This window comes from Nelumbo nucifera, chromosome 1, assembly GCF_055504915.1.
Source record: "Nelumbo nucifera cultivar China Antique chromosome 1, China Antique-T2T, whole genome shotgun sequence".
Taxonomy (NCBI): domain Eukaryota; kingdom Viridiplantae; phylum Streptophyta; class Magnoliopsida; order Proteales; family Nelumbonaceae; genus Nelumbo; species Nelumbo nucifera.
In genome coordinates this window covers 2878692-2905712 of record NC_142649.1, presented here as the reverse complement: position 1 = coordinate 2905712, position 27021 = coordinate 2878692, and the positions used below count along the sequence as shown (strand labels likewise).

The 27021-nt window shown below is 36.2% G+C and overlaps 1 protein-coding gene across 1 annotated transcript; it reads right to left on the bottom strand.

Moving 5' to 3' along the window:
- Positions 1-402: 402 nt before the first annotated feature.
- LOC104605289 (uncharacterized) lies at positions 403-27021 on the bottom strand. Its single transcript, XM_019199078.2, has 11 exons — positions 26831-27021; positions 26303-26397; positions 22734-22791; positions 22195-22389; positions 11838-11914; positions 8964-9046; positions 8716-8767; positions 4845-4913; positions 1469-1555; positions 1310-1371; positions 403-751 (listed from the first exon to the last, which is right to left on the bottom strand). The coding sequence occupies exons 1-11, from the start codon at positions 26946-26948 to the stop codon at positions 580-582; spliced, it is 1068 nt and encodes a 355-aa protein (XP_019054623.2). The 5' UTR covers positions 26949-27021; the 3' UTR covers positions 403-579.

Here is a 27021-nt window from a genome sequence, read left to right as displayed (position 1 = left end):
TTAAATGAGAATTTACATTTTTTTCATTTGCACTCCCACACATTTGATCGAATGAGTTAATATCTCTATTAGAAACATTGAGAGATCTGGGCCGAACATTAATGCATCATAATAATATTTTAGAATATGTTCATCCTCTCAATGCACTAAATTGTGTTTATTTATTTATTTTTTCTACTCCTCCAAATTAAATTATGAGAAATTTGCTCTATTTTTGTCAACATTTTTAAAGAAAATACAGAGATAGCCACAAAAATAGTTTGTCTATATAGGAAAACAAAATATTTGTAGGCAAAGTGATCTAATCTCTTAGCAAAAGTAATTTTCCTTTCCTCCTTGCAACTTCAATATTGAGTTCACATAACTAGCATACTTTATCTTTCCATATTAAACCACCCTGATATCTTTGAAGTCTAAACAAGTTCTCTTGTATCAATATAATTGATAAGATGTAGGAATTGAAGATTTTAAGGAGAATCACTGGAGGAAGAGAGAATATCATATGGGTTCCTTTGCTTAGCATATTAATCTCCAAATAGAGTACTGACAAATATACACATCAACAAATACTATTTTCAATTATACTACTTCTCCATTATGCTCTTCAAAATGTTTATCATCTTTTGATTTAGGGATCTCTATTGTGGATCCTTGACTTAGATGCCCTCTACCTTCTTCAGGTGTTTCCAAGGTTTGATGAATGTTATCTTCAGAGACTTGTTCTCCAATTTCATTTTCTTCTTTTTCACCCCTACAAAGTATTATGAGATTCGAGGTTAGGAATAAAATTTCCTATCATATGAAAATAATGAATTTAATGTATGCATCTTGTAGAAATGTATTACTGGTTTAGGGGATTAATAGGCCATGCATTGAGAATCATTTTAATAATTTTTTTTTTTAATTTGGGCTCAGTTTGAAAAGAGTACAAATACAAATATATATGTAACAGTGCAAATACATAGAAAATAATACAAAATATAAGGTTTTGCACTCTACATATTTGCATTTATACTCCTTCCAAACTAAGCCTTGACTCCAAAAGTTAGGCAAACTGATCATAACAGTAAATATCCTAAATATAATATTTCTTAATAATAGAAAAAAATAGTGTTTAGCATGTAAAGACATAAAAATCATAATGGCCTGATTAAATCATTAGTTCTTTTATCCCTAACAAAGATGATTTACAAGTTATCATAAATACCTAGCTATAAACAATAAATAAAAATGAAAATAAGAAACAAAAACAAACAAATATAAATAAAAAATGTATGAAGGTGAATGATGTCTTCCAAATAGAGAATACCCATAATAAATGACAAGTCCAATTGCAACAGCAGCAAATGCGATGAAGTAGATCCAATCAACCTAATAAAGATTAACCCATTTTTAATTAGAAAGCAATTGATCACTTGCTAACAAACTCTTGGTAATAAAAAGGGTATAATATAATCGACCACCATACCTTCTCATGGTAAGCAAATATGCGAATGAAGACAGCCCACATATCTGAGGTGAGTAGAGAGAGGTTCAACATGGTGGACCCACTAAACTATAAGGAATAAAGACAACTTCAATGTCAAAAATTTTTTAGTGGTGAAAACATAGGACCTAAAAGGCCATTTGGACAGAATATTTGCAGTTATGAGTAATATTATAGTGTTCATTGGATTATGATATGAGTACATGTAGAAGCATGAAACTACTTTAATATACAACTAAAAATACAACATACATACATACATAAAGTGCAAAGCTAAGAAGTTACTTAATTAAGAAAATCTATAATTGTAGATTTTATGATCATGTCATTGCTATTGCTAATATTTAGGGCAAAGTGAACTGTTGCCGTTAAACCAATTTACTAAGGGCATCTACCATATATTGTTGTAAGAATATTTATGATTTGGTCCAACCCGATTCAGTCCAATGTGAATTCATTAGAAATGGATAAGGTCTAATCCAATGTCTGGACTGTCCAATCTGTTTAAATAAGTTTTGATTTAGACTGGTTTCAACCCAAAGCATGTTCATTGACAACTATATTTGTATCTTATATCAATGGATCAGATATTTGCTCAATCCAATCCAATCCAATATAAATTTATTACGGAGGGACAAGGCCCAATCCAATCCAATCCAATAAATACTTTGGATCATTACATATGGATTGGTCCAATTCAATATGTCTTGTTGATCTGTCCAATTTATCTAAATTGATTTTGATTTGGACGGGGTCCAATCCAAAACTGGTCCGTTGACACCCTTAATGGACAAGACGTTGCCGCAGTCCCATTTTTCACAAAAATACCCCTTTCCACATGCATTATTCACTAGCATAACTGAAGATATCACTGAACCAAGCTCCTAAGCCCAAGAGACCAAAGATCGGAATTGGCATGCTGCTATGGCTCATGAGTTCAAAGCTCTAGTCCGTAATGGGACATTGGAAGCGTGTGCCCTATATATCATTCGTCTATGAATTTGATTGGAACTAAGTGTATATACAAGGTGAAATATAAAGTAGATGGGTGGTTGATCGTTGTAAGGCAAGATTAGTTGCTTAGTGTGTGTTTGGTTTGAAGAAAAAAGTAGGGAAAAGAAGAAAAGATAGAGAAACTTTTACAAACCTTGTATAACAGATTTTCTTGGTATCAATTAAGTTGATAACTACTTGACATGATATATACTTGGGGTGGCAAATCTATTTTTTTTTAGCAGGGCCAAGATAGTTGATTTGAAGTACATTGTGGAGATATTATCTCATACAGATAAAGCCATTCCGATTAAGTCAATCAACACTTGAAGCTATTCCGGTTTACCCTATGAACATATATCCCTATTCCCTCAAATGACTTGTTCTAAGCTTAATCAATTCAGTCGTGATTTGTGGTTGGGCAATCACAGTGGGGGAGAATAAGATCCACCTGAGAGCCTTTCATACAACTAAAGCACAAAGAGGGTTTGGGACTGAAAGATGTACAACTGAAGAATATAGTTATATAATGAACCTTAGGTGTAGATTTCTTATGCATAGAAATTCACTTTGGGTTTAAATTCTCCATGCCAAGTATGTGCAACATCACAACAACACAACCCAAGTTGTGTTGGGCCTGTTGGAAAATTTAGGTTTAGGTTGGGCTTGGATTGACCCTCAACACGACCCACCTCACTTGAGTTACACTCCTATCCTAAAATTTTCATGATCAAACAAAGAATTAATACTAATTAACTTGTTTTAAGAGATGTTTAAAATTTCATCAATAGATTGTTTTAATGTAATGTTTAAAATTTCATCAATAGTTATAACTTTTTTGCCAAAGAGTACTAACTTGTTTTAATGTAATGTTTAAAATTTCATCGATAGATTGTTTACTTATATTAACTTGTTTTATTAGAATTAATCGTCAACTTAACTTAAATTTTAGTTACCAGCACTCGTGAAGTTTGGTTGTCAGAGAAAGGTTCAGGTAGCACCCATGAAACATATCTATCTGCTATATAAAAGGTTTTGTTGGAATCTATGAAGATCAAGTAAACAGTGGATTACAAATTCTCAAAGTGGTGACCTTGATAATAGGATATAGGCCTAGGAGGGGTTGAACTTGTACAAATCTTGGTTTGTTTGTTCATCTCCATAATCTCCTTATCTCTAAACTATATCATTGCAACTTTATGAGGGCGGATTTGGCCCTCCAATGATATTGTGACACATGGCACCTCAGAACAAATAGGTGACACTCGAAACCATTTAGGCAACAATTTGCCAAGTTGATGGTGTCCAATTTGCAGGCCTGGCCTAGGCGCGACCTAGCGACCTGCGAGACGTGCTCACCGACAAAATCGGCATGCATATCCTAACACTTCCACGACCCTTGGAAGTTGGCCCACGTGCTGAACGATCCGGAGGGTGGTCAACGTGCATGGCGGTTACTTCCAGGAATCTCGAACCACTTAGACGACCTCGCAAAAATCTCGGATATGGTGCGTGAAGCCCATGCCAAACAATGCCTATATAAAAGCACCAACCCCAATGGCAAGTAGGTAAGTAAGAAGCAAGCATATTCTAGCTCTCATACTTTGTGATTTTTAGCTCGCAGTCTACTATGAGAGTACTGACTTAAGCATCAGAGCGACCTCGCCGGGTTAGCCACCCCGGGTCTTCTGACATTTGGTTCCTTGTAGGTCTCTAAAGAGCAATGAATCTCATCAATCCAACTTGGCACCTCATAAGCAGCTCGCCACCTCACAGGCAACTCGACACCTAGGTAGCTTGCCACCTGGTCATCTCGGCACCTCATAGGTAGCTCGACACTATAGTCAGCTCGCTACCTAGCCTGGCCAACTCAACTCAGCTCGGCAGCCAAAGTTCTCTACTTTGGCCTGAGTCATCGGCCACTTGAAAGCAGGCCAAATGACAAGATACTTAACCAAAAGATTAATACATCACAAAAAATTGATTCATCACAACTCAATGCTTCAAATATGATTTAGGTTTGATTGTGTGGTTTGAAATCAACTTTTAATTGTGGAAATAAATATTCAATCGATCATTTGCATGTTTTAAATGTTCGAATAACTGAAGAAAATTGATTAAGTAAATATTTATTGCAACCATAGTTTGTGAAGAATATTGTGATTCATCCCCTCGTCATTAATTGAAGCATTCAATTAGGATGATACAAACCAATCTATGAAAAGGAGTTTATACAATTGCAGAACCCAATCCCCATCATTAATCTCAAGTTTTAATCTAAGACAATACATAATCCTACGTACTAGGGGGGAGAATAATTCTAGCCTTTTAGATGCGATAAAAGTTATGCCACTCTAATGCATACCTTCAACAACAATGGCACTAAGGAGTAAAATAGAAACATTGCTGCAGAAAACCCAACAAGAGGAAGCACCTGAAATCAAATACAAGAATTAAATCCTTAACATAACTTTTGGTTATAAACTTTTCTGTTAACTCCATTTTTGTAATAATATTAGTGGAGACCCGTGCGATGCACAGGATTTGTTAAGAGAAATCTAAATAATAGGAACACATAGGAGTATACAATTGTTTTATATTTTTAATTTTTTAAATAATTAATAAATATTTATTTTTTATATACTACTTTTAATAATTTTTTTTACAATACAAAAATAACAATAATTAATTTTATCTAGGGTTGTTCATCAAATTGATGAAACGACCAACCCAATCCGAGTTGGTTAGTTTTCTAGTATTTCTGGTCGGCTTTGGTTCAACAATTTCCCAACCCGACCAGCTTGGATCAATTTCGCTTTGTCCATTTGTAAATTGATCAAAATCAAACTACCTGACCATAGATATATTAATATCTTATATTTTTAATATAATTTTTTAATATGGGAAAGTGGAAAATTTCCCATATTTCTTAGTCTAAAACATTTTATATCATAGCTTTAATATTTAAATTTATTTTTTAATAATTCTACTATTCTTTTAAATTTAAATCTTTTGAACTGACCGACAAACCAAAAATCAACCCAAATCAGTACAATCCGCGTTGGTCATTTTTCACTAGTGGTTAGTTGGTTTTAGGTGACTAACTCCTCAACCTAATCGGGTTTATTTGGTTGGCCAAACAACCTACAACCGAGCTGAGCCAACCTGTGAACACTCCAAAAACTATTGAAAATTTATAAAAAAAATACACAATTATTGAAAATATATTGATAATGAAAATATAATAAATAACTAATATAATTATAATAATTAGAAAAATACACTAAATACTAAAAAATATATTTAATTAGTCAATAAATAGTGTAATCTCTAATAAATACTAATCAATAAATTATAACAAAAATACAAAAAATTAAATTTAAAAAGTTAAATAATAGTAGTTTAATCTCCAATAATTATTGAAAATATATTTATCACTAAAAACATTATATAATTACCGAAAATACAACAAATATTAATTTTACTATAGATAAATATATACTAAATATAGATTAAGGTTTTAAAATTATTATTAATAAATATTATTTTTCTTGAAAGTTATTTTCTAGAATTATTAATTGATATAAGTGAAACTAGTTATTTACAATGTTATTTAGTTATTTAAATAATATCATTATTTAAATTTTAAAATATTAATGATTTATTGAATTTAATAATACATAAATTATAATTTATACTATTATTTCATAATTTTGTTATTAATTTTCAAAATATTAAATTATTATTAATTCAAATATTATGTTGCAATTATTTTTATAATTTTAAGAATTTTTCTAAATTTATTACATAATTTCGTTATTTTAAATATTTAAAATTTAGTAATGTTAAATATTTTTATTTAAAATATTCAGTTATTTAAATATTTAAATATTTAAATAATATATAAAATATTTAAAACTTTTCATTATTTAAATTTCATTTATTTTAAAGTTATTACATAAGATTAAATATTTTGTTATATAATTATTTCACTATTATTAATATTTTACTATTTAATATATTTAAATATTAAAATATTAAAATAATATTTTATATTTTTATTTTAAATTTTTATTGTTTGAATAACATTTAAATTAAATAATCTAGAAAATCATAATTTATATTGTTAGTACATAATTTCACGATGTATTTTGTAAAAATATAAAATTATTAATAATATGAATAATATTAAATATGTTATAATTATTTTTTATGCTTCTAATAAATAATTTTAAAAGTTATTTCATAATTTTGTTTGAATATTTAAATCTTTTTTTAATTTCTTAATTAAAACTTTTTTAGATAGATATAGATAAAAGGGGGGGGGGGATAAATAGGAATTAGAGATAATTTAGAAGAAAATGGGGGATAGTGGGGAAGGTAGTTTAGGAATTTTAGGAGAGGATATTATTTAGGTTATTGAGAATGTGTGGGAGAGATAGATATTTTAGGTAATCTTTTATAGGAAAAGAGAGCATCTCATTGGTTGTTTCAAAAATGACATGGAATAAAAAAATAAAAAAAGGAAAAAATTCTAGAATGAAGAGTAATTATATATATATATATATATATACAAATCAAGGTGAATTTTGTGGTAGTAACGTGTTTTCCTTAATGGACCTAGAATTTGTGGTACCAGTGCCAATAACAAACATGTGTAAAAAATTATTCTATTAAATTGATGGGTAGACTCTTCCTTGAATATTAGGGTGCAAAGCATTGCCTTCTTACTTTTATTATAATGTGATTATTTCAAATAAACATACAAAAAATGATAGGTAGGTGCTGCCAACACACATTCATGCTTGAAAATGTTCACTAATGATATTTCCTATACAATTAACTCTATTAATTTCTGCTATGAAGAATGAAGGATATTGAGGTGAAAACTAGCAGTTCAACAAATAAGGAAACCACTAGATTGGTAACCTATACTCATCTTGTTCTGTGGATAATTAATATTAGCTGTTCAAAGCTTTGACTTTATAATATAAAACTTAGACATTGGAATTTGACCTATTTTGTACACATAGCATTATGGTTTATGTTGAATTTTTTTTCCATAATATAAAGGGTGGGGAGAGCAAATTTGATGCTTATTTTGAGCTCCAAACTAGTTTTCCACATGAAAGATCCCTTGATTATAATATACATAAACTACAAAATGTGCATGTTCTTTGCATCTGGTAATTTTAAATGATGATGATGATGATGATAAGTGATAACAATAGTAATAATATGTGTTCAATTTTTTTTTGTTACAATTTTCTGATATATCTATGTGTATATAAGTAATTCTTATTTATTACACTTAGCTTTTTTTAATATGATGAATATACAATATTATAGATGTGCCCAAATGTTTCCTATATTTTTTTGTATTATCATAACTTTTTAATATTTTTTATTTTTTTCATAATTTTATTATGTAATTATTACATCAAGGGTTAACACATTTGACCAAAATGGTTGAACTAATAACCTACCACCAAATAGAAAAATAATTTCATTTTAGGTTGCTTTTCAATTTTGCATTTCATTTTCATCATCAATAAAAATAGTTTTCATTTATCACACTTATTATTTTTTGGTATTATTAATATAAAATATTAGAGATGTGGCCAAATATTTTCTATATTTTTTTTTATTTTTTGTCATTTTTAATTTTTATTATTTTATTAATTATGACATCAATTGTTAAAACATTTGAACAAAAGTTTGAATTATGACTCACTACCAAATAAGAAAACAATTTCATGTTTTGGTTTGGTTTTAAATTTTGTATATCATTACCATTGTCAATAAAAATAAGTCTTGTTCATCACATTTATTTCTCTTTAATACAATTAATAGAAAATATTAGAGATGTTTCCAAATTTTTCTAGAAAACTTTTGTTTTTGTAATGTTTATATTTATTTTTATTTAAAAAGATTTATTATTTAAATATGACATAATGGCTTGATCCATTTACTAAAAAGTTTGGATTTCTTGTGAACCACCTAGATGAAAGAATAGCTGTATTCTTGGGTTAATTTAATTTAATATATATATATATTTAAAAGTATTAAATTTAGATCTAATTAATAGAATTTATTGGTAAGAACCTTCATTATAGGATTTGATGAGACATAACATAGGAGTTAATACCTTACATATAAAATTTAATGAAAGGAAATTCAATGAAGTGAAAAGTAGTAATTCAAATGCCTTTAGAGAGAGAGAGAGAGAGAGATACCGCCCCGGATGACCACTGTATAGAACGGAGTTCTTGACGCTCAAGTATGCTTCTATAAAATTTATTAAGGATATCAATATCTAGTAAAATCTATCCAATAGAATACATCCTTGTTTGTACTTATTCATATTTCAATATCAAAATCTTCTATTAAATGAATATGAGAACTTTAAATTCATTGAGGCAATAAGTGGAAAATAACAATTAATCATATAATGAATTCATTGTTTTCAATAAGTAGAGGATACATTTGACAGGCACTGATAAGAGCGCCAAAGAATCCTAACATTGTCATGAGCTCAACTCTGCTGCCACTTTTTACTAAGTATTCCTGCATAAAACATAGAAACTTGATTTTACCAAGAAGTTCAAGAGTTCAGGGTAATATAAGAATCCATTTAGTGGAAAAACATGACAATTTATATAACTAAATAGAGTATTGGAGATTTAAACTACTAATCAATCAAGAAAAATTATTTGACATATTTATAGCTTTTAGTTATTATTCCAATTTTTTGTATAAATTAATTTGACTCTACCAAAGCCAACAAATTAATGTTTGCAAATTTAAATAAAAATAAATGAAGTAAAAGGACATGAGTTAAAGTTGTGAGAAATGATTTAAGGGCTAATAATTTAGGAGGAATTTGGCAAGTATTTTCATGTAGCCTTTCAAAGCTTTTCAAATCTTAGAAGATCAAATTTGGGTCCTTTTATGTTTGGTAATGAAAGACAAAAAGCCAGAAAGACCTCTGCCCTAAAAAGCTAATGGAGGCCTAAAATGACAAAAAATCTAGAAGCTTCAAATGAAGTTTTCTGTCTTTCTACACCTAAAGTCTTTCATTTAACAGCTCTGTAGATCATGGTAGACTAGGATACTTACCAAGTGGTTTGGATCTTTAGGCTGAGTTTGGAAGGACTACAAATGCAAATATGTAGAGTGCAAAACCTTATATTTTGTACTATTTTGTTACGCTGTACATATTTGCATTTGTACTCTTTCCAAATTGAGCCTTAGAGATAAAGACCCCCAAAACTCATTACATCTTTTGGTCATCTAGACTATCAAAAGATTTTCCTAAAAAGACTTGCCAAATGACACCTTAATAATGGATATGACAATGAACAAAAAACAATGCAGAAAATGTATTCATGAAGCCTACCTATATTTTTGAGACAAGGCTTAGAGGATGATGATGATTTTAATTAAAATCTTTAGCAGTTTTTTACACATCCATTAATTCTTTCTTTTCCTTTATGGAACTTTAACTATTGAGAAAGTATCCTTTTCAAATGATATATTTAAATATTGGTGTCAACACTTAAATTCTCCTTTTTCCCCTTCTATTAAGGCTGTATTAATTCCCTTATAGTTTCTTATGTGCATTTCTATCTTGGGCATTCTCTTCAAAAAGTATGAATGGCACATTTGTTCTGATGTGGCACATCTCCAAATGCTTATGCTTTTTGATTTTTTTTGTTAAATATAAAGTAATTAAGGCAATTAGTATGAATGACATGTGTTAGTGGATTTAAATTGTGAACTAGCTATTTGATCATATCCTTGGATTCCATAAATCAATGTTTAGAGAACCAGGCCCTAAAAACCAGTGGTAATAAAAACAGGTCAAAACTGATGGTGGCTCAGTTGGTAGGTTCTCTGATTCATCGGAGTAGAGACTTGGGATCAAATCCCGCTGCCACCAGGGTTTGGGGGGGTTAAGGGAAAGGGGATGGGCTACCCCCTGTTGTGTAGCCCCATGAATAAAAAAAAAACAAAACAAAAACAGGTCAAAACTGGCCAACCAATGAATCAGTCCTGGTTTCATAAAACTAGATGTGTTTTATTCATTTTTTTTCTAACTTCGGATAAGATTTTCCACTTGATTGTTCAATTGGGGTGTTTTTTTTTTTTTATTTGGGTAACTTTTCGCAATTTTCATTGCAAGGGGATGAAGATAACTTGCCTTACTATTTTTGTTAGAGAATGCTTTTGGCCTAAAATCTTAACTGAAACTAAAAGAATATATATATGTTCAGTTCTAATTGTACTGTGTCTTACCAAAATTCAATCGCCTAAATTCTTATCAAAATGATTTTGTTTTGTCCTTGCTAAAATGCTATCTAAATCTTGTTCTACTTATTATAATTCATTTCACTCTAATTCAAATTTTGGTCAAGTTGTTATATTTATATAATTTTTCCTTTTCTATTTAAATAGTGCATTTATTTGCTTCCAAAAAAAATTAGTTCAATTCCCATTGTATGATATCTTCCTGAAATCCAATTGTCTAAATTCTGCTCAAAATGATTTTATAATGTTCTTACTAAAATGTTGCCCAAATATTTCTTTTTCTTCTTATTCTAATCCATTTTACTCTAGGTCAAAATTTTCCCAAATCTATCTTTTCCAACTTAGTTTATTTCATTCCATTTTATTCTTGCTTGAATCTTGCGTATTCATGTGATTTAATTTGATGGTCAGAAAACATAATGAGAAAATACAAGAAATCTGCTCGATATTAATAATTTAAATTTTGTGAAGGTGCCAATAAGCCTATTAGAAAAGTCCCTAGCTGGTTGTAATGGAGACTTGGGAAACACTTACAATAAGGCCCTGTTCGCTTTTTGGTAAGTTATTTATTTGGGTAAATGCAATTATCTGGGTAAGTTTTTCCTGGGAAACACTTACCCAGGTAAGTGCATTTACCCATGTTCTTTTATTTCTCAGGTAAATAAGGCAATGACCATTTTAGCCATAAAAATCCATTATTAAAAGGGGCATTTTTGTTCCATTCAAGTGTTGTCAACTTTCCCCCTATGTGGAAAAGTTATTTACCCACCTAGGAAATGGGTATCACTTTCCTGGGTAAATGATACCCAAGAAAATAAACTTTCCTTGATCCCCACATATAGCTGAAAAAAGAACATGGAATTATTGGTCAATAGGAACCAAAATCCTATTAACCAACTTCCCCCCTCTCAAAATCCAAAAAAAAAAACAACCCCTAAAAGTAATGATAATTTGAATTCTACAAATCTATTTTATTTTGGTATTGCAAATTTGGATAAATCAGAAATCAAATTGCTTTCTAAGGCCAATAAGTTAATAAATTCCTTACCTCACTAACATTACTCACTGCATAAAGTGTAGACCCAGCAATCGCAAAGAAATCTCCTTTAATGGGGTTACTCCCTCCTAAAATATAAATTATACATTGCTTAAGATGACGAAACATATATATCACAAAATCATGCATATTTATCAAGAATCAATTTCTATCTTTGGGAAATAACATTCTATTAAAGTAAATTACTATTAGCAAGCAGCAAATTCTATGCTTTGTATAAATGAATAAATGATGTTCATCTATTTTAGTTGAAGATGGTGGCAAAAAATAAGATATATAGGTATGTGGAACCCCAAATAAATAGGATGTCATTGTTTGCATGAAGTGAATCCTTTCAAAATTTTCATTATTTCCTATAAAATTCTCTTTCCATCATAGAAAGTTTATTAAAACAACCTCTAAGTTGTCTACTTTCATCCCTATTGAAAAAGAGTACATAGTTTATTTATAATGAGAATTAAACTACCATATATATTGATAATTAGTGTTTGGAAAAAAGGCAAGAGCATTAGAGATATAGGTGGCGTTTGATAACACTTTTCAGACATTTGAAGTTTGAAAAGTTTGTTTTTCAGATATCGGACGTGTTCTAAAAAATGATCTGAAATGGTTTTTCAAATCTGAAATATTAAGACCACAGCCTAGCACAAAAAAAAAAAAAAATCCTCGACCTATTTCTTGAATTGGAATCTGCTCCTTACACAAGGCGCCTCACACTGACCTCACAGGCACATCTTACCATACATTGAGAACATCTCCCGTGTATAATAATGTATAAGTACAGGAGATATTCCAAATGCATGGTGGGATGTGTCTGTGAAGTTGGTGTGACGAGAAGATCCAGTCTCCTGATTGTCACCCCTCCTGGCCTGGGTGCTGGAGATCCGTTTGTCGGGCAGCTTCCTCCATTGAGATGGGCACATTCAGGCTATCAGTCATAGGCAACAGAGGGGGTATTGAAGTGAGATGGACCTGGCATTGCATCCGACATATCTGATTTAAAGGAGGATCGGGCACAGGCATCCCACTATTTGTGGGCCCAAGAATGGGCTTAAACCTGTTCCAAATGGTGCTCATCAGCTCTAATAAGTGTGATTGGGCTTGAGATGAAGTGAGTGGGCTAGCATCCCTCTTATGGGCCACACCTGAAAAACCTGAAAAAGGAGTCTCTTTAGAAGTCTTATCCCCGCAGAGACCGAATCAGCCCCCCACAAGACTGCCCCCCACAATGTCCCACACCATATCTCTACCGTGTATTGAGAGCATCTCCTAATGATGACATTGTCATTCTTGGTATTACCATCAGGAGATGTTCCCAATACACGGCGGGGATGTGGTGTGGGACGTTGTGGGGGGTAGTCTTGTGGGGGGCTGATTAGAATTCATCCCCGCACAAGAAAATGGGCCCACTTGACCTTTTTGAAGAGATTAAATCAGCCCCCCACAAGAGGGCGCCCCACAGCACATTCCTGCCGTGTATTGAAGACAAATCCCGATGGTGTGCTCTTTGGATGGCGCTTGCCTTGTTTCTATGTCTTTTGGCTCTGTTTCTATGGCTTTTCTGTCCAATCCTTGTCTTGGGTCCCTTCCGTTTGGGTGGAGAGGTATGGCCGAGGTGTGGGTGTTTTGGCTGTGTAAGGGGGGCTAGCACTTCTGCTGTCTTTAGCAGTTGGGCTAGGCCCTTTTGGTCAATCATCTTCTTTGTTTTAGGACATGGGGTAGGGATGTTTCTACCTTTCCTTGTATAATTCTTGTTACCCTTCTCTCTTAGTCAATACATTACTTTTTTTTCAAACATAAATAAATAAATAACATCTTTGATTTGATAAAAATAATTTATTGTTCTAAGAACCAATGGCTTTGGAAACCTTGATCCAACATGTATTGCTCTGATTGAATAATCTGAGCATGGTTTCCTACCATTATTTTATTGGATGCTTGAACATGGTTTTAGTAGGTTACATATGAAGTTGGGTATGATGGCTGACATGTTTTAGTAGGTTTCCTACCAATTTGTTGATGAGTGAATGCTTGGACATAGTTGCATACTTTTTTATGCTGAATGGATGACTGAATTATTTTGGACATATCTTTGTTGGTTGAATAAATGAATTGATTAGATTTTTGAATAGATGAATGAATACTTTGAACGGGTTTACATTTCTTTATGAATGGATGAAATAGGGCTTGAATGGGTAAGTGATTGGGTTGAACAAGTTTTAGGCTGCATTTGACATTCCTTATTTTAAGGACTTATCTCTTTTTTGCAGTTAAAATGGTTCTATGAACACTGAGTTTTTAACAGCAAAAAAGAAATAAGTCCTTAAGGAATGCCTAATGCGGCTTTAATCTCTTGGTTTCACAGGTTTTCAATAGATGAATGAATAATTTGAACAGATTCAGATATGAATGGATGAATTGAATAGGGGCTTCAATTCGTAACTGATTGGATTAAACAAGCTTTAATCTCTTCGATTCACAACTTTACAATTGATGAATAAATAATCTGAACATGTTCAAATATCTTGGATAAATGGATGAATTGCTCAGGTTTTGAATGGGTAAATGATTTAGATATGATATCTATTTACATATAGAAACTTAAAAAAGTTGACCATATCTATAGTATTATATATTCATCACACTAAACAAAATTAAGTATGGCCAATGAGGATTTGGTTATTAATGATGAAAATGGCTAAGCAAATGCACAAAAAGATTTAGGGGTTTTTATGATGCAGTCCACCCCTAGGTGGAGCTAAGATTTCATAGGGGTGGACTGAATTCTGCCCGTGGATTGATGCCAAATTCACGGGCAGAAGGTGGTTTATAGGAGGGCTATTAGTAGACTAGAAGGAGGCTGCAAAAAAAAAATTCTGAGAGGGATTACAGTCCAAAAATCCCAAAGATTTAATGTCAACCTATGATCCATTGATCGGATCGAAAGTTTGAATGGTCCAACCAGATGGATCACTAGGTCATTAACTGAATTCACTTTTAAACTAGGGGTATAATATCTCCATGTCTGCGTATCTTTGCCATTAATTGATGGGAGAAAAGACATGGTTTTTCGTTTCTGATTTCTCAGCCTAATTAGTAGTATTCATGCTACAAACTTATATATGGCCGTTATTGAAAGTAAATGTGAACAATTTTATGAGATATTTATATATTACCTAATTAATGTATAATTTAAAATTTAGCATCATTTGAGAAACTCAATAAAATCTAACAACCAATAGGTAATATAAATAATTCAAAAACAAGGATAATAAATTAGTTTCTAATCATTTAAAACACATATAGCATTAACTGTTCAGTTGCAATATGATTATGTATGGGTTTGATTCCGTTTACGTTTTTTCATTCAACCTTTGTATTTTATTTGCTTGTAAAACTAAGAAAGGTAATAATTATAACCGTTTATGATAAGTAGGCACCACATCAGCATAACAGTAAAAAAACGTCTAACTGTTGGGGGAAGCTTTCAAAAATAACTTTTCCAAATGGTAGGCGTGCACAGAAACCGAAGTCACATTTTGCTATTCTCGATGCGTACAGAAGAGCATAAGAGGGGAACTGCTGAAGTGGCGCCTATGTGGCAGCGTTTATTGAATAAATTCCCATGGTTCCAAAAATGCTACTACATAGGCACCACTTCAGCAATTCCCCTCTCATGCTCCTCCATAGCATCGAGAATAGCAAAAGGTGACTTTGGTTTTTGTGCACACCTACCATTTGGGAAAGTTATTTTTTAAAGCTTCTCCCAATGGTTAGACATTTTTTCACTGTTGATGGTGGGCGTTTTGGCAGTTCCCGTCTGGCTAGTGACTCAGATGCCTAGCTAAATAATCCCTACCTGGAATGTGGCTTGGACGTCTAGCTGAATGGTGACGAGTTGGAGAGGTGGAGAGGTGGCTTTGATGCCTAACAGAATGGTGACGAGCTGGAGAGGTGGCTCTGATGCCTAGTTGGATGGTGACGAGCTGGAGAGGTGGCTTTAATGCCTAGCTGAATGGTGACGAGCTGGAGAGGTGGCTCTAATGCCTAACTGAATGGTGACAAGCTGGAGAGGTGGCTCTGATTTCTAGCTGAATGGTGACGAGCTGGAGAGGTGGCTCTGATGCCTACTTGAATGGTGGCGAGCTAGAGAGGTGGCTCTGACGCTTAGGTGAATGGTGACGAGCTGGAGAGGTGGTTCTGATGCCTAGTTGAATGGTGACGAGCTGGAGAGGTGGCTTTGATGCCTAGCTGAATGGTTACGAGCTGGAGAGGTGGCTCTGATGCCTAGGTGAATGGTGACGAGTTGGAGAGGTGGCTCTAATGCCTAACTGAATGGTGACAAGTTGGAGAGGTGGCTCTGATGCCTAGCTGAATGGTGACGAGCTAGAGAGGTGGTTCTGATGCCTAGCTGGATGGTGACGAGCTGGAGAGGTGGATCTAATGCCTAATTGAATGGTGACGAGCTGGAGAGGTGGCTCTGATGTGACCTGCAAGGAAACTGTGTCAGAGTGCCCGGGTTGCTTTACCTGGGGTGGGCACTCCGATGCTTAAGTCCGCGAATAAGAGATTTTAAGATAGCTAAATGTGAGAGAGATGGAGAGTTGCGAAAACTAAATTGCGCATCTACCTAGGTCTCAGGGGCCAATGCCCTTATATAGTTGGGCTGCTGTGGGTCTTGCGAAACACTCCCAGAATCCTCAACCCACGACGTAGGGGTCTGTTCTGCTTTGGAAGGAGGATAACGTGCCAGTTAATAAGGCTTACCGTTTCCCTCGGATTCGGGTGGGATGAGGATAAGGCCTACGGTTACGCAGTGTAATCCCCAAAGGTTCGGAGACAACTAGCAAGCTTCTAGAGAGGTAGGTCACTAGGTCGCCAAGTCGGCGGTAGTGGTAGGTCGCTAGGTCGGCGACAAAAGTAGACCGCCAGGTCGACGGCAGAGGTAGGTCACCAGGTCAGTGGCAGAAGTAGGTCACCAGGTCGGCGGCAAAGGTAGGTTGCCAAGTCGGCAGCAGAAGTAGGTCACCAAGTCGGTGGCAAAGGCAGGTCGCTAGCTGGGACCCCATTTTGGCCAAGGCAAGTTGTTGCCTAGGTGATGTTGGGATGTAGTCCAGCTATTCTAATATGCCATGTGTCATGATGTCAATGGAGGGCCAAATCTGCCCTCATCAATTGCCCCCCATTCCCGAGTTGAGATCAACTCAGTGAAGGGAGTAGATTTGTGCTTCATTGTAGGTCCTTTGGCCCGTTACCAACATATTTCGAGGTCGGCTTAGGGGTCCTTGATGCTGAAAGCGGTTTAGCTTCCCCTTGCGTTATGTGTGTCAATGTTGGAATATAAATAGCGGGTCGGTGTCACAGCTGTACTATGGCAGCCCTCTAAGGTGCTAGTCATCTACTCCTACGATAAGCCACAAGGAGCTCAACCTACGGGGGCAGCTTTACTAACTGCAGGTTGCCAGCTTGCATGGGAACCTTGAAAGGCTCAACCCGCAAGGGCGACTGTAGTCTGTTGGCCGTCGACTCCCGCGAGAGCCACGGAGGGCTCGACCTCGCGAATAGGACTGACAAGGCTCGTTCGGGCTGATTACGTGGGTCGCCAGGTCGGCGTAGGTAGGTCGCCATCTCGGTGGCAGAGGCAGATCGCTAGGTCGGTGGAAGTAGATTGTTAGGTCGGCGGAAGCAGGTCGCCAATTCGGAGGCAGGTCTCTAGGTCGCCAGGTCATCGGAATTTTGACAGTCTAGTTTTTCTCTAAGCACCTCAACCTACAGACACCTCGTCACCTCGACAGGACTGACCTGCGAGGGCAGTTCCACAACTTTTTGGCCATCAACTCCCACGTAAAGCATGGAGGGCTCGATCTGCGGCGCGATGTCACTATTTGTTGGCTATCAACTCCCACGGGAACCATGGAGGGCTCGACCTGTGGGATGACCTCACATTCTGTTGGCCGTCAACTCTCGCAGAGGGCACGTAGAGCTCTACATATGGGGGTGGCCTCATAGTTAGGGAGATTCTGTCCGGGCAAGACTACAAGAACTCGTTTGGGCTAATCATTTTGCTTCAGCCCCCCTAGGGGGTTCTTTCGATCAAGCGCTGTTGTTGTTGCTTGGAGATGTTACTACTGAGGCTCAGAGAATCGAGTGAGAACATAGCCTTTTGTAGCGTTTCCCACAGACGACCCCAATTGATGATGGGCGTTTTGGCAGTTCCCAGCTAACTAGTGACTCAGATGCCTAGCTGAATAATCCCTAATTGAATAATCCCTACCTAGAATGTGGCTTGGACGCCTAGCTGAATGGTTCCTACCTGGAAGGTGGCTTGGACGTCTAGCTGAGTGGTGACGAGCTGGAGTGGTGGAGAGGTGGGTCTGATGCTTAACTGAATGGTGATGAACTGGAGATGTGGCTCTGATGCCTAGCTGAACAGTGATGAGCTGGAGAGGTGGCTCTGATGCCTAGATGAATGGTGACGAGCTGAAGAGGTGGCTCTGATGCCTAACTGAATGGTGACGAGTTGGAGAAGTGGCTCTAATGCCTAACTGAATGGTAATGAGTTGGAGAGGTGGTTCTGATGCCTAGCTGAATGGTGACGAGCTAGAGAGGTGGTTCTGATGCCTAGCTGGATGGTGACGAGCTGGAGAGGTGGATCTAATGCCTAACTGAATGGTGACGAGCTAGAGAGGTGGCTCTGATGTGACCTGCAAGGAAACTGTGTCAGAGTGCCCGGGTTGCTTTACCTGGGGTGGGCACTTCGATGCTTAAGTCCGCGAATCAGAAATTTTAAGATACCTAAATGTGAGAGAGATGGAGAGTTGCGAGAACTAAATTGCGCATCTACCTAGGTCTCAAGGGCCGATGCCCTTATATAGTTGGGTTGCCGTGGGTCTCGCAAAACACTCCCAGAATCCTCGACCCACGACGTAGGGGTCTATTCTGCTTTGGAAGGAGGATAACGTGCCAGTTAATAAGGCTTACCATTTCCCTCCGATTCGGGCGGGATGAGGATAAGGCCTACGGTTACGCGGCGTAATCCTGGAAGGTTTAGAGACAACTAACAAGCTTCTAGAGAGGTAGGGCGCCAAGTCGGCGACAGAGGCAAATCGCCAGGTCGCCAGGTCGGCGATAGAGGCAAGTCACCAAGTCGCCAGGTCAACGGCAGAGGCAGGTCGCCAAGTCAGCGACAGAAGTAGGTCTCTAGGTCAGCGGCAAAGGCAGGTTGCCAGGTTGGCGGCAAAGGCAGGTCGCCAACTGGGACCCCATTTTGGCTAAGGCAAGTTAGCGCCTAGGTGATGTTGGGATGTAGTCTAGTTGTTCTGATATGCCATGTGTCATGATGTTAGTGGAGGGCCAAATCTACCCTCATCAACGAGCAGGTACCCCGAGGGCATTTACCTTATTAGGGATGTGACCGTCAAGGGGTTCTGCAATTCAGCTAAGTACCTCAAGAGCAAAGCTCATCATGTCGTCCTCAAGAAGGGGTTCTAACTGTGTGATTGCTTTATTAGGTCGCTCCACTTAGGTAGACTTCGACGCAGTGTCCTTCGAGCTGGTTCTCAAAAGAGTAGCTAGCGAGTTTGATGCGGAGCCTAAAACCTAGGTGGAGGTCAACTGTGAAGAGATCGGCCAAGTTTGCGTCTGTCATGATGTCGAATTGGTATGCTGAACGGGTGTTGTATTTTGTCCTCCACTCCATTGCGTAAAAATTTTCTAAGTGTGGATTACCCCAAGGTGCCGAACTGGCGGGCTAGGCATAGTTAGGAATAATCCGAGGTTAATGTAAGCCGAGGGGCGTTGACACTATAGGTATATACCCGACCTATATGCACACCGATGAGGCTGAACGTGAACTGCTTTTTATTTCGCCCATGCCAAAGAGGCGACTGGGTATATGCCCGAGTTGATGTGGATTTTTCTAAATGTGGATTACTCCTGAAGTGTCAAGCTGACGAGCTAGGCCTTAGTAGGAATAACTCGATCTCAATGTACACCGAAGTGAACAAACATTGTAGGGTATATGCCCGACCTGCCTGCGCACGAGATACTTTCTTATTTGCCCATGCCGAAGCGACTGGGTCTTAGCACGCCTATGCCGAGGAGGCGACTAGAACTTATCTGCCTATGTCGGATAGGCGACTGGGACTTATATTGTGCTGAGGTCTTTTGTCAGCTGGACACCATAGCCCTTAGGCTTTGGGAGCGACTCATAGTTCGCTCTCCATTATATTATTTAGCTGACGTGCGGCCTGACCAATTCTTTTAAGCGGGTGGTCATTCTGTTGTACCCTTAGATGTGGCTACTTCTACATCATCACTTGAGATTGGCTTCCTCAGGAAGGTGCTTGCAAGATCATGGCATACTGCTCCTGGAACCGCTGACTATCTGCTTCAATTGGAGTCATGGGAGGCTCACCTCGAGGGGGCAGCTCTACTGTCTACGGGTCGCCTACTCTCACGGGAACCATAAGGGGCTCAACCTATGAGGGCGGTTCCACTTTCAACTCACTTTCAACTTGCTTCCAACTCTCAGGGGGCCCATAAAAGCTCGATCTGTAGTGAGGCTTCGCAATTCGGGCTGGAAGTAGTCTGGGTCAAATCGCTGAGGCTTGCCCGGGCTGGTTATTCATTTCTGTTCTGTTTGCAGGTTTTGCCATTACTTTTGATGTCAGATGATAAGTTGATGCCGCGGTTGCACTGCATCAGCCCTCGAAGACTCTAGTCGTCAACTCCTACAAGAAGCCATAGGGAGCTCGACCTACGAGAGTAGCTCGACTAGCTATAGGTTGCCAACTCGCATGGGAGCCTTGAAAGGCTCAACCAGTAAGGGCGTCTACACAGTCCATAGGCCACTAACTCTCGTGGTAACCGTGAAGGGTTCAACCTGTAGGGGAGACCTCGCGAAGAAGGCTAACGAGGATCGTCCGAGCTGAAATGAGGTTGGTAGAGCTGCTTAATCAGTTGGCCATCAACTCCTGCGGGAACCATGAATGGCTCAACTTACAAGGGCGGCCTTACTGAGGTGCTTGTTGCCTGATTGCTGGTTATTGAGGTCATTCTGCCACTGGTCGTTTTGTGGTGGCATGAATGCACTGAACTTCTTCTCCCATGCTTGCATCTGATTGTCATGGGGGGGGGGGGGGGGGGGAGGGGTTCTCAAGGTTCACCACAAATGTTCTTGCCCCCCGGTAATTGATTCTTCGTTTTTTATGTTAGTGCTGCTTAAAAATGCCATTGAGTTAATAAAATATGGAAATTAGAGAGAGAACTTAATTTTTTTAAGGTGAGATCATAGCTTTCTGGAAGATGAGGACTTAACCTTTTAGAAGGTGACAACTTAGCTTCTTGTAGCGTATTCCCACAGATGGCACCAATTGATGATGCACGATCTGGAAGCTCCTAGCTGGAAGATGACCTGGAAGTTGGTTGCATAGTGAGCTGGTTCGAACTACAAGAAAACAGATCAAAGAACCCGGGGTGGCTAACCTGGCGAGGTCGCTTCGATGCTTAAGTCAGTATTGTGTTATCTTGGTTGCGAGCTGAAAGCTTGAGTGTAGAGAGAGCTAGTGAGCAAATAATCTCGCATACCTTCTCTCCTGGGTCTCTAGGTTTGGTGCCTTTATATAGGCATTGTTCGGTATGGGCCTCACACACCGCATCTGATATTTCTGGGAGGTCGTACCTAACCGGTCCAAAATCCTCAGAGGTAACCACCATGCACGTTGACCACCATCTAGAACATTCAGTACGTGGGCCAACTTCCGAGAAACATGGGAGTGTTGGGATATGCATGCCGAATTTGTTAGCGAGCACGTCTCGCAGGTCGCCACCTGGACCTCAGTCAGGCTAGTACGACCTCGAGGGAGGTTGCTTCTTGCGTCGATGTCACTTCGGCCAGTGACGAGGTGCTATAGGTCGGCCCTAGACGAGGTGCTTCTAGCCGACCTGAGTTGTGGTCAAGGTCGCCAGGTTGGTGGTGAAGGCAAGTCGCCAGGTCAGGGCGAAGAGAAATCACTATTTGGGACTCCAAGTCATTGCTTAGGTGGTGTCTATGTCATCCAACTATTCCAAGATAGCATGTGTCATGATGTTATTGGAGGGCCAAATCCGCCCTCATCAACTGTTATGATGATGTGGTGCCTAATTGTCATAAACAGTTTTAATTATTACTTTTCTCGGTTTTATAAGCAAATAAAATACAAATGTTGAATGAAAAAACTAAACGAACCAAACACATACTAAGAAGATGATAATGTTATTTGGTTAGGAAAGGTTATGTTAGAAAACCTAGAAATAACATGAGTATGAGTATAAACAAAAAAAATGCAGTAATTAATGGAAAGTTTACCTGCCCGACCACTATCATGGACATCTGAAAAGACAACCAAAATAGTCGCAGCAACACAAATTACTACGCCAGCAAACTTTCTGATTTGATATTTAGTTTTTAAGAAAACCCAAGTGAGGAACATGACACATGGGATTATCCAACTATCTAACATCATGATGCTTGTTATTGATGTATATTGATAGGCCTTCACCACTGCATAAAATGAATTAAAAATAATCAACTCCAAATTTTAAACTTTAAGCTAAAGCTAAGATGATTCCAAGCCTACATGAATCCTCATTCAACTTTAATAGGAAAATCAAGAAAATGATGATTATCTAACTTAATAATACATTTTCTATAACAAATATTGAGGGTTTATTAAGCAAGGCTAAGAGGGTAATTTTTGTGGATACTTACATCACATAATAATAATACATGAATTTTTATAAAATGTTTAGAAATTAAGATTTTTTCCATGCATAATAGAAGGGTACATAATATATGATCATGTTTCAGTGTTCATTTCATACTATGTTTTATTATGTTAGACTCACCAAGAAAATTGGCTTCGACATCAACGAAAGAAAGTAGAAAGTAATAGTACCATTTTGCCTGCATAAACAAAATAGAGAAGATAGATAAATTTCAATTAAAAGCAAAATATATAATAGATATCTAAGTGAGATAATAATAGGATAGTGATGAAAACAAAAAGATAATTAGGAGTTTCTACATTGAATCACTTTATCTTTAGAATTACAAAAGAAAAAAAAAGTAGATTAAGAGAGTTTGGGAAGAAGTCTAATATGAAATATATGCACACACAAACTCAGTCCATGAACACAATTAATATGGATTACTGCACCTTGAAGAACTTGTTAAAGAAAACAAATAGTGATAAATTTAATGGTCAAAAGATAATGGTTCTTATCTTCTAATTTAGTTGCCTATTTACTAAATTGAGTTGATACATAAAAGTGGGACTATTATAGTCAAAGGGGCAGGCAAAAAACAATTTTGGGTAGATGGGACACATGATATCTGATTGAAAATTTAAAATATATAAAACAAAAATAAAAACAAAGGAATTATGAGATGGCTACAAAAGGCAAACATATCTACTTCCACAGCTAAATTGGTTCTGATAAATCCATTTTAAAAATATTAAATACAACTAAAATCTTACCAAGTATGTGAATAAATATGTAAGCATAATATATAAACTATATATACATAAAAGCTTTATAGTTGATAGTGGTCAACGGGTCATCACCCAAACTTATATCCACTCTATTCAGATAAGAACCATTGATGCAAATCCATATCATCATCATCATTAAGTCTTATCCCAAGTATATGGGATTCCTTACATTAATCCTATTTCACCATTCCATTCTGGTTAAATTATTAGTGCTTAAAATCATCTCTTACTACTTCAATCCATGTCCTGTTTGGTCTACCCATATACCCCTTTTATCCCCCTTCAACTTGAAACAGATCGCTTTTTACAGGTACTTACAAATGAAGATCTTCTATGGACATAACCAGACCATCTTAATCTACATTTTTTCATTTTTGAGTGACTCCATTTCTAACCTTATCCTCTAATTTTAACACTAATACATTTTCTCATTTTTTTCACATATTCTTTTTTATTCATCATCATCATCACATGTGACATTTTATTTCACTGATAGAGGTATGTTTAAGTCCAGTGGGATCAGCCACAAGATATACTTAAGTCTATTTTAAAAACTGATTGAGGTATGTTTAGGTGAACTAGTGAAAACTCGAGGCATATTTAAGTCATTTACCCTAATTAATATTTATTATTAAAGAAGCCTACTGCCTTTTTTCTTTTATTAAATAAGTTATTAAAGAAGTTATGAGCCCGACTAATAGGGCTGCAACTCAGGCTTGGGTTGAACATTTGCCAAAATTTGACTAGACCAGGCCCAATGCTGTAAATTCCTCAAGTCAGGCACCTGATTTGCACCCTTACCTAGTACCTACTAAAACTGAAATTGTTATTCAAGATTATTTTATAGTTTAAATATTTTATTCAATATAAGACAAATAATAAGCATTCAGTTCAGTTAATTCAGCCCTTATTAATGTGAGGAGCACTGTGAGGACCAGACCAGAAAAACCGGAAATCGGTCATTTGATGGGTTCCGTTTTCTTCCAAAACTGTTTTTTCCTCCAAAACCGTTGATTTTGATCAGCAAATCACTGAATCGGCCGGTTAACCGTTTGAATGGTTTTGGCCGTTTTCTAATTTTTTATTTTTTTAATTTTTTTTGTCAGAACAGGCCATCTGTTCAGGTTGAATGGTCGGACCGTTCGAACTGATAACCGGACCCTGACTGATTCGTTTTTAAAAAGCATGGTGAGGAGTTTGTGGAAAGGCACGAATTTGTAGTGATAACACGTGTAATGATGAGTTCCTATTGACTAAAATCTTCTTACCTCGATAATGATAATATCAGAAAAACTTACAAGCAACTGATATCATAAAAGAGGTGACAAATCAGGTGGTATTAATCATAATTTACAGGAATTTTTTTATTGAGTTATCAGGCCTTTCGGCCTCCGGTATGGTAGATTTCTCCGGTTTTTTTAATGGCTACGAATCAACGGGTTTATGTACTTTTATACATGGCTGACAGTTTTTGTGTGTATTTATCATTAGGTTAGGTTAAAGAATGAAAAACCTTTGATTTTTACCTAACGATGAGAGAGCTTCATAGATTATACGAGTATGACCCATCTTCTTTTTCTTCTCCTCCTCCTTATATAATATATATATATAAGCTCCCATTGTTTAACACATGTTCACTCTTATAATTTGAATTGGGTCAATGTCAGAATGTCGTTATTTGCCTTGGTTTTATGTCTAAATCAAAAGAAATTAAAAAAAAATTTAATAATATCGTAAAATGTGAATGCTTGCAAATGATGATTGTTCAAATATTTTACGAAAAAGTATGGATAAGCTTAATGTAGATTTCTGAATTTCACTGTAAAGCTATAAACATTCAAAATATCAACAATCTTCAGTCTATACATTAATGCCCGCTCATGAATTGGCATCAACTCCGAGCTGACACCTACCCCACTGTATTTTGGGCCTAAAAGTTTTGACCCTGGGCCGAATCGTCATTCTCCCAATAATTTAATCTTTTAGTCTAATAATTGAATTAAGACATTTAAAGAAATATAATAAAAAATTAAAAATTTAAATGTTTTTTATCACCCTCTTATCGGTTTTTGCTTTGTTTGCGTGTAAAACATACATATAGTTGATTAAATGAAGATCCACCAATGCACAATTAGCATTGTGAGATGAAGAATAGATCCATTACTTTTTTTCGCTGATGACTACAGTTCTCAATTCTTCTATCCCATAAGTGTTATAACTATGATAAATTTTTAAATGACATTTCTGCCCCAATTAGGGAATAAAGTCAAATGAAGGATACTTGTGTAGATCATAAATTTAATTACACAGGAGAAAAATACCACATATACCCTTAGCAATGGTGGTAGAGTCATGTTAGCCCAACACAACAAGGGTTAGAGTAATGGCTTGAAATTCTGTGGGCCCAACCTGAACACACCCGAGGTTTCTCATGAGTGAAGCTTGGATTTTAGGGCTATAGACTGGGATTTGGAATTGGAAACTTGGGCTTGACCTATGGTAGAAAAAGCTCTATGCAACCCATAGAAAATCTCCCCTTCTATGTCTCTCATAAAATTAAACCCTCATATGTCTTAATTTCTTTATTAAAACCTATCTCTTCTCTAATAAAATTATTCTTAAATCTTCCTCTTTGATTCTCTGTTTAATGTTAACAGTCAGTGTTTGTAATATCTCCTCTCTCCATTAAATCCTTTATTTTCTCTTAAATATCTGTGAATCCCTTTTGATCTTCTCTAATAAAACATGGGTATAAATTAGATAGATTAGATAGGGTTAAGTGCCAAACCAAAACCAACCCTAAATATGGACCTTCGTCTAGAATTAAACCGATGTCAAAACCCAAATTTATCAATCCAAATCTAACCAAATTTTTATTCAACTCAGGTGCATTTGCATGGATTTGCTTGAGAGAGAGAGAACCTTTAGCCATTTCTTTCTATTGATCAGTATGCTTCCGTAGACAATCGCCAAGAGCACGTAATTGGCAAAAGACTGGGATGTTGGCGCATCGATACCTATAAAACAGTAAAATTAATGTGCAAAAAGAAACCAACTATGACAAGAAGAAAACGATTTGCTATGGGTTTGACCCCAAATGAAAGATATTGGAAAAGGAGATTAAAACCAAGTAATGAAGCAACTAACTATCCAAAGAAATACAATAAATGGAGGTTTTGATTATAATCAGTTTATAGGATGTTAAAACCCATAAACAAGAGAGAGAGAGATCTTAAAAATTGAAATGGATTTGAACATGGAAAGAGAAACATCATCTACAGCTAGCAATGGAATCTGAAGGCACAGAATTGAAAAAGATGTATAGGAGAATTAAAAAGAAAACGAAATATTGAAAATGGAAAAACAAAGCTTTTTGTAACAAAATGTTCTACTGTATAGAAAGAAAATAAAATTGCCTGAATCAAAAAAGGTCGTAGAAATTAAACAGACCTCTTCTGGCAAGCTCAGAGGAAGAAAAACTGGTAGAAGTGATCAAAAGCGAGAGGAACTGCCCGAGTCCAAGACCTATCAATGTCTTCCTTGTCCAAATCTTCCCGAAATTCACCATTTTCTCTCTTTCTCAAACAAACTTCAACTGTTAGAGACCCCAACAAGGTAAGCTATGCAAATATGCAACTAAG

Excerpts from the sequence above, each read along its gene's own strand:
- LOC104605289 (XM_019199078.2), bottom strand. The coding sequence starts at position 26,948 with ATGGTGAATTTCGGGAAGATTTGGACAAGGAAGACATTGATAGGTCTT. Across the intron at positions 9,047-11,837 it reads CAGTGAGTAATGTTAGTGAG|GAATACTTAGTAAAAAGTGG; the intron begins GTAAGGAATTTA and ends TGTTTTATGCAG. Across the intron at positions 1,372-1,468 it reads TATTTGCTTACCATGAGAAG|GTTGATTGGATCTACTTCAT; the intron begins GTATGGTGGTCG and ends AATCTTTATTAG.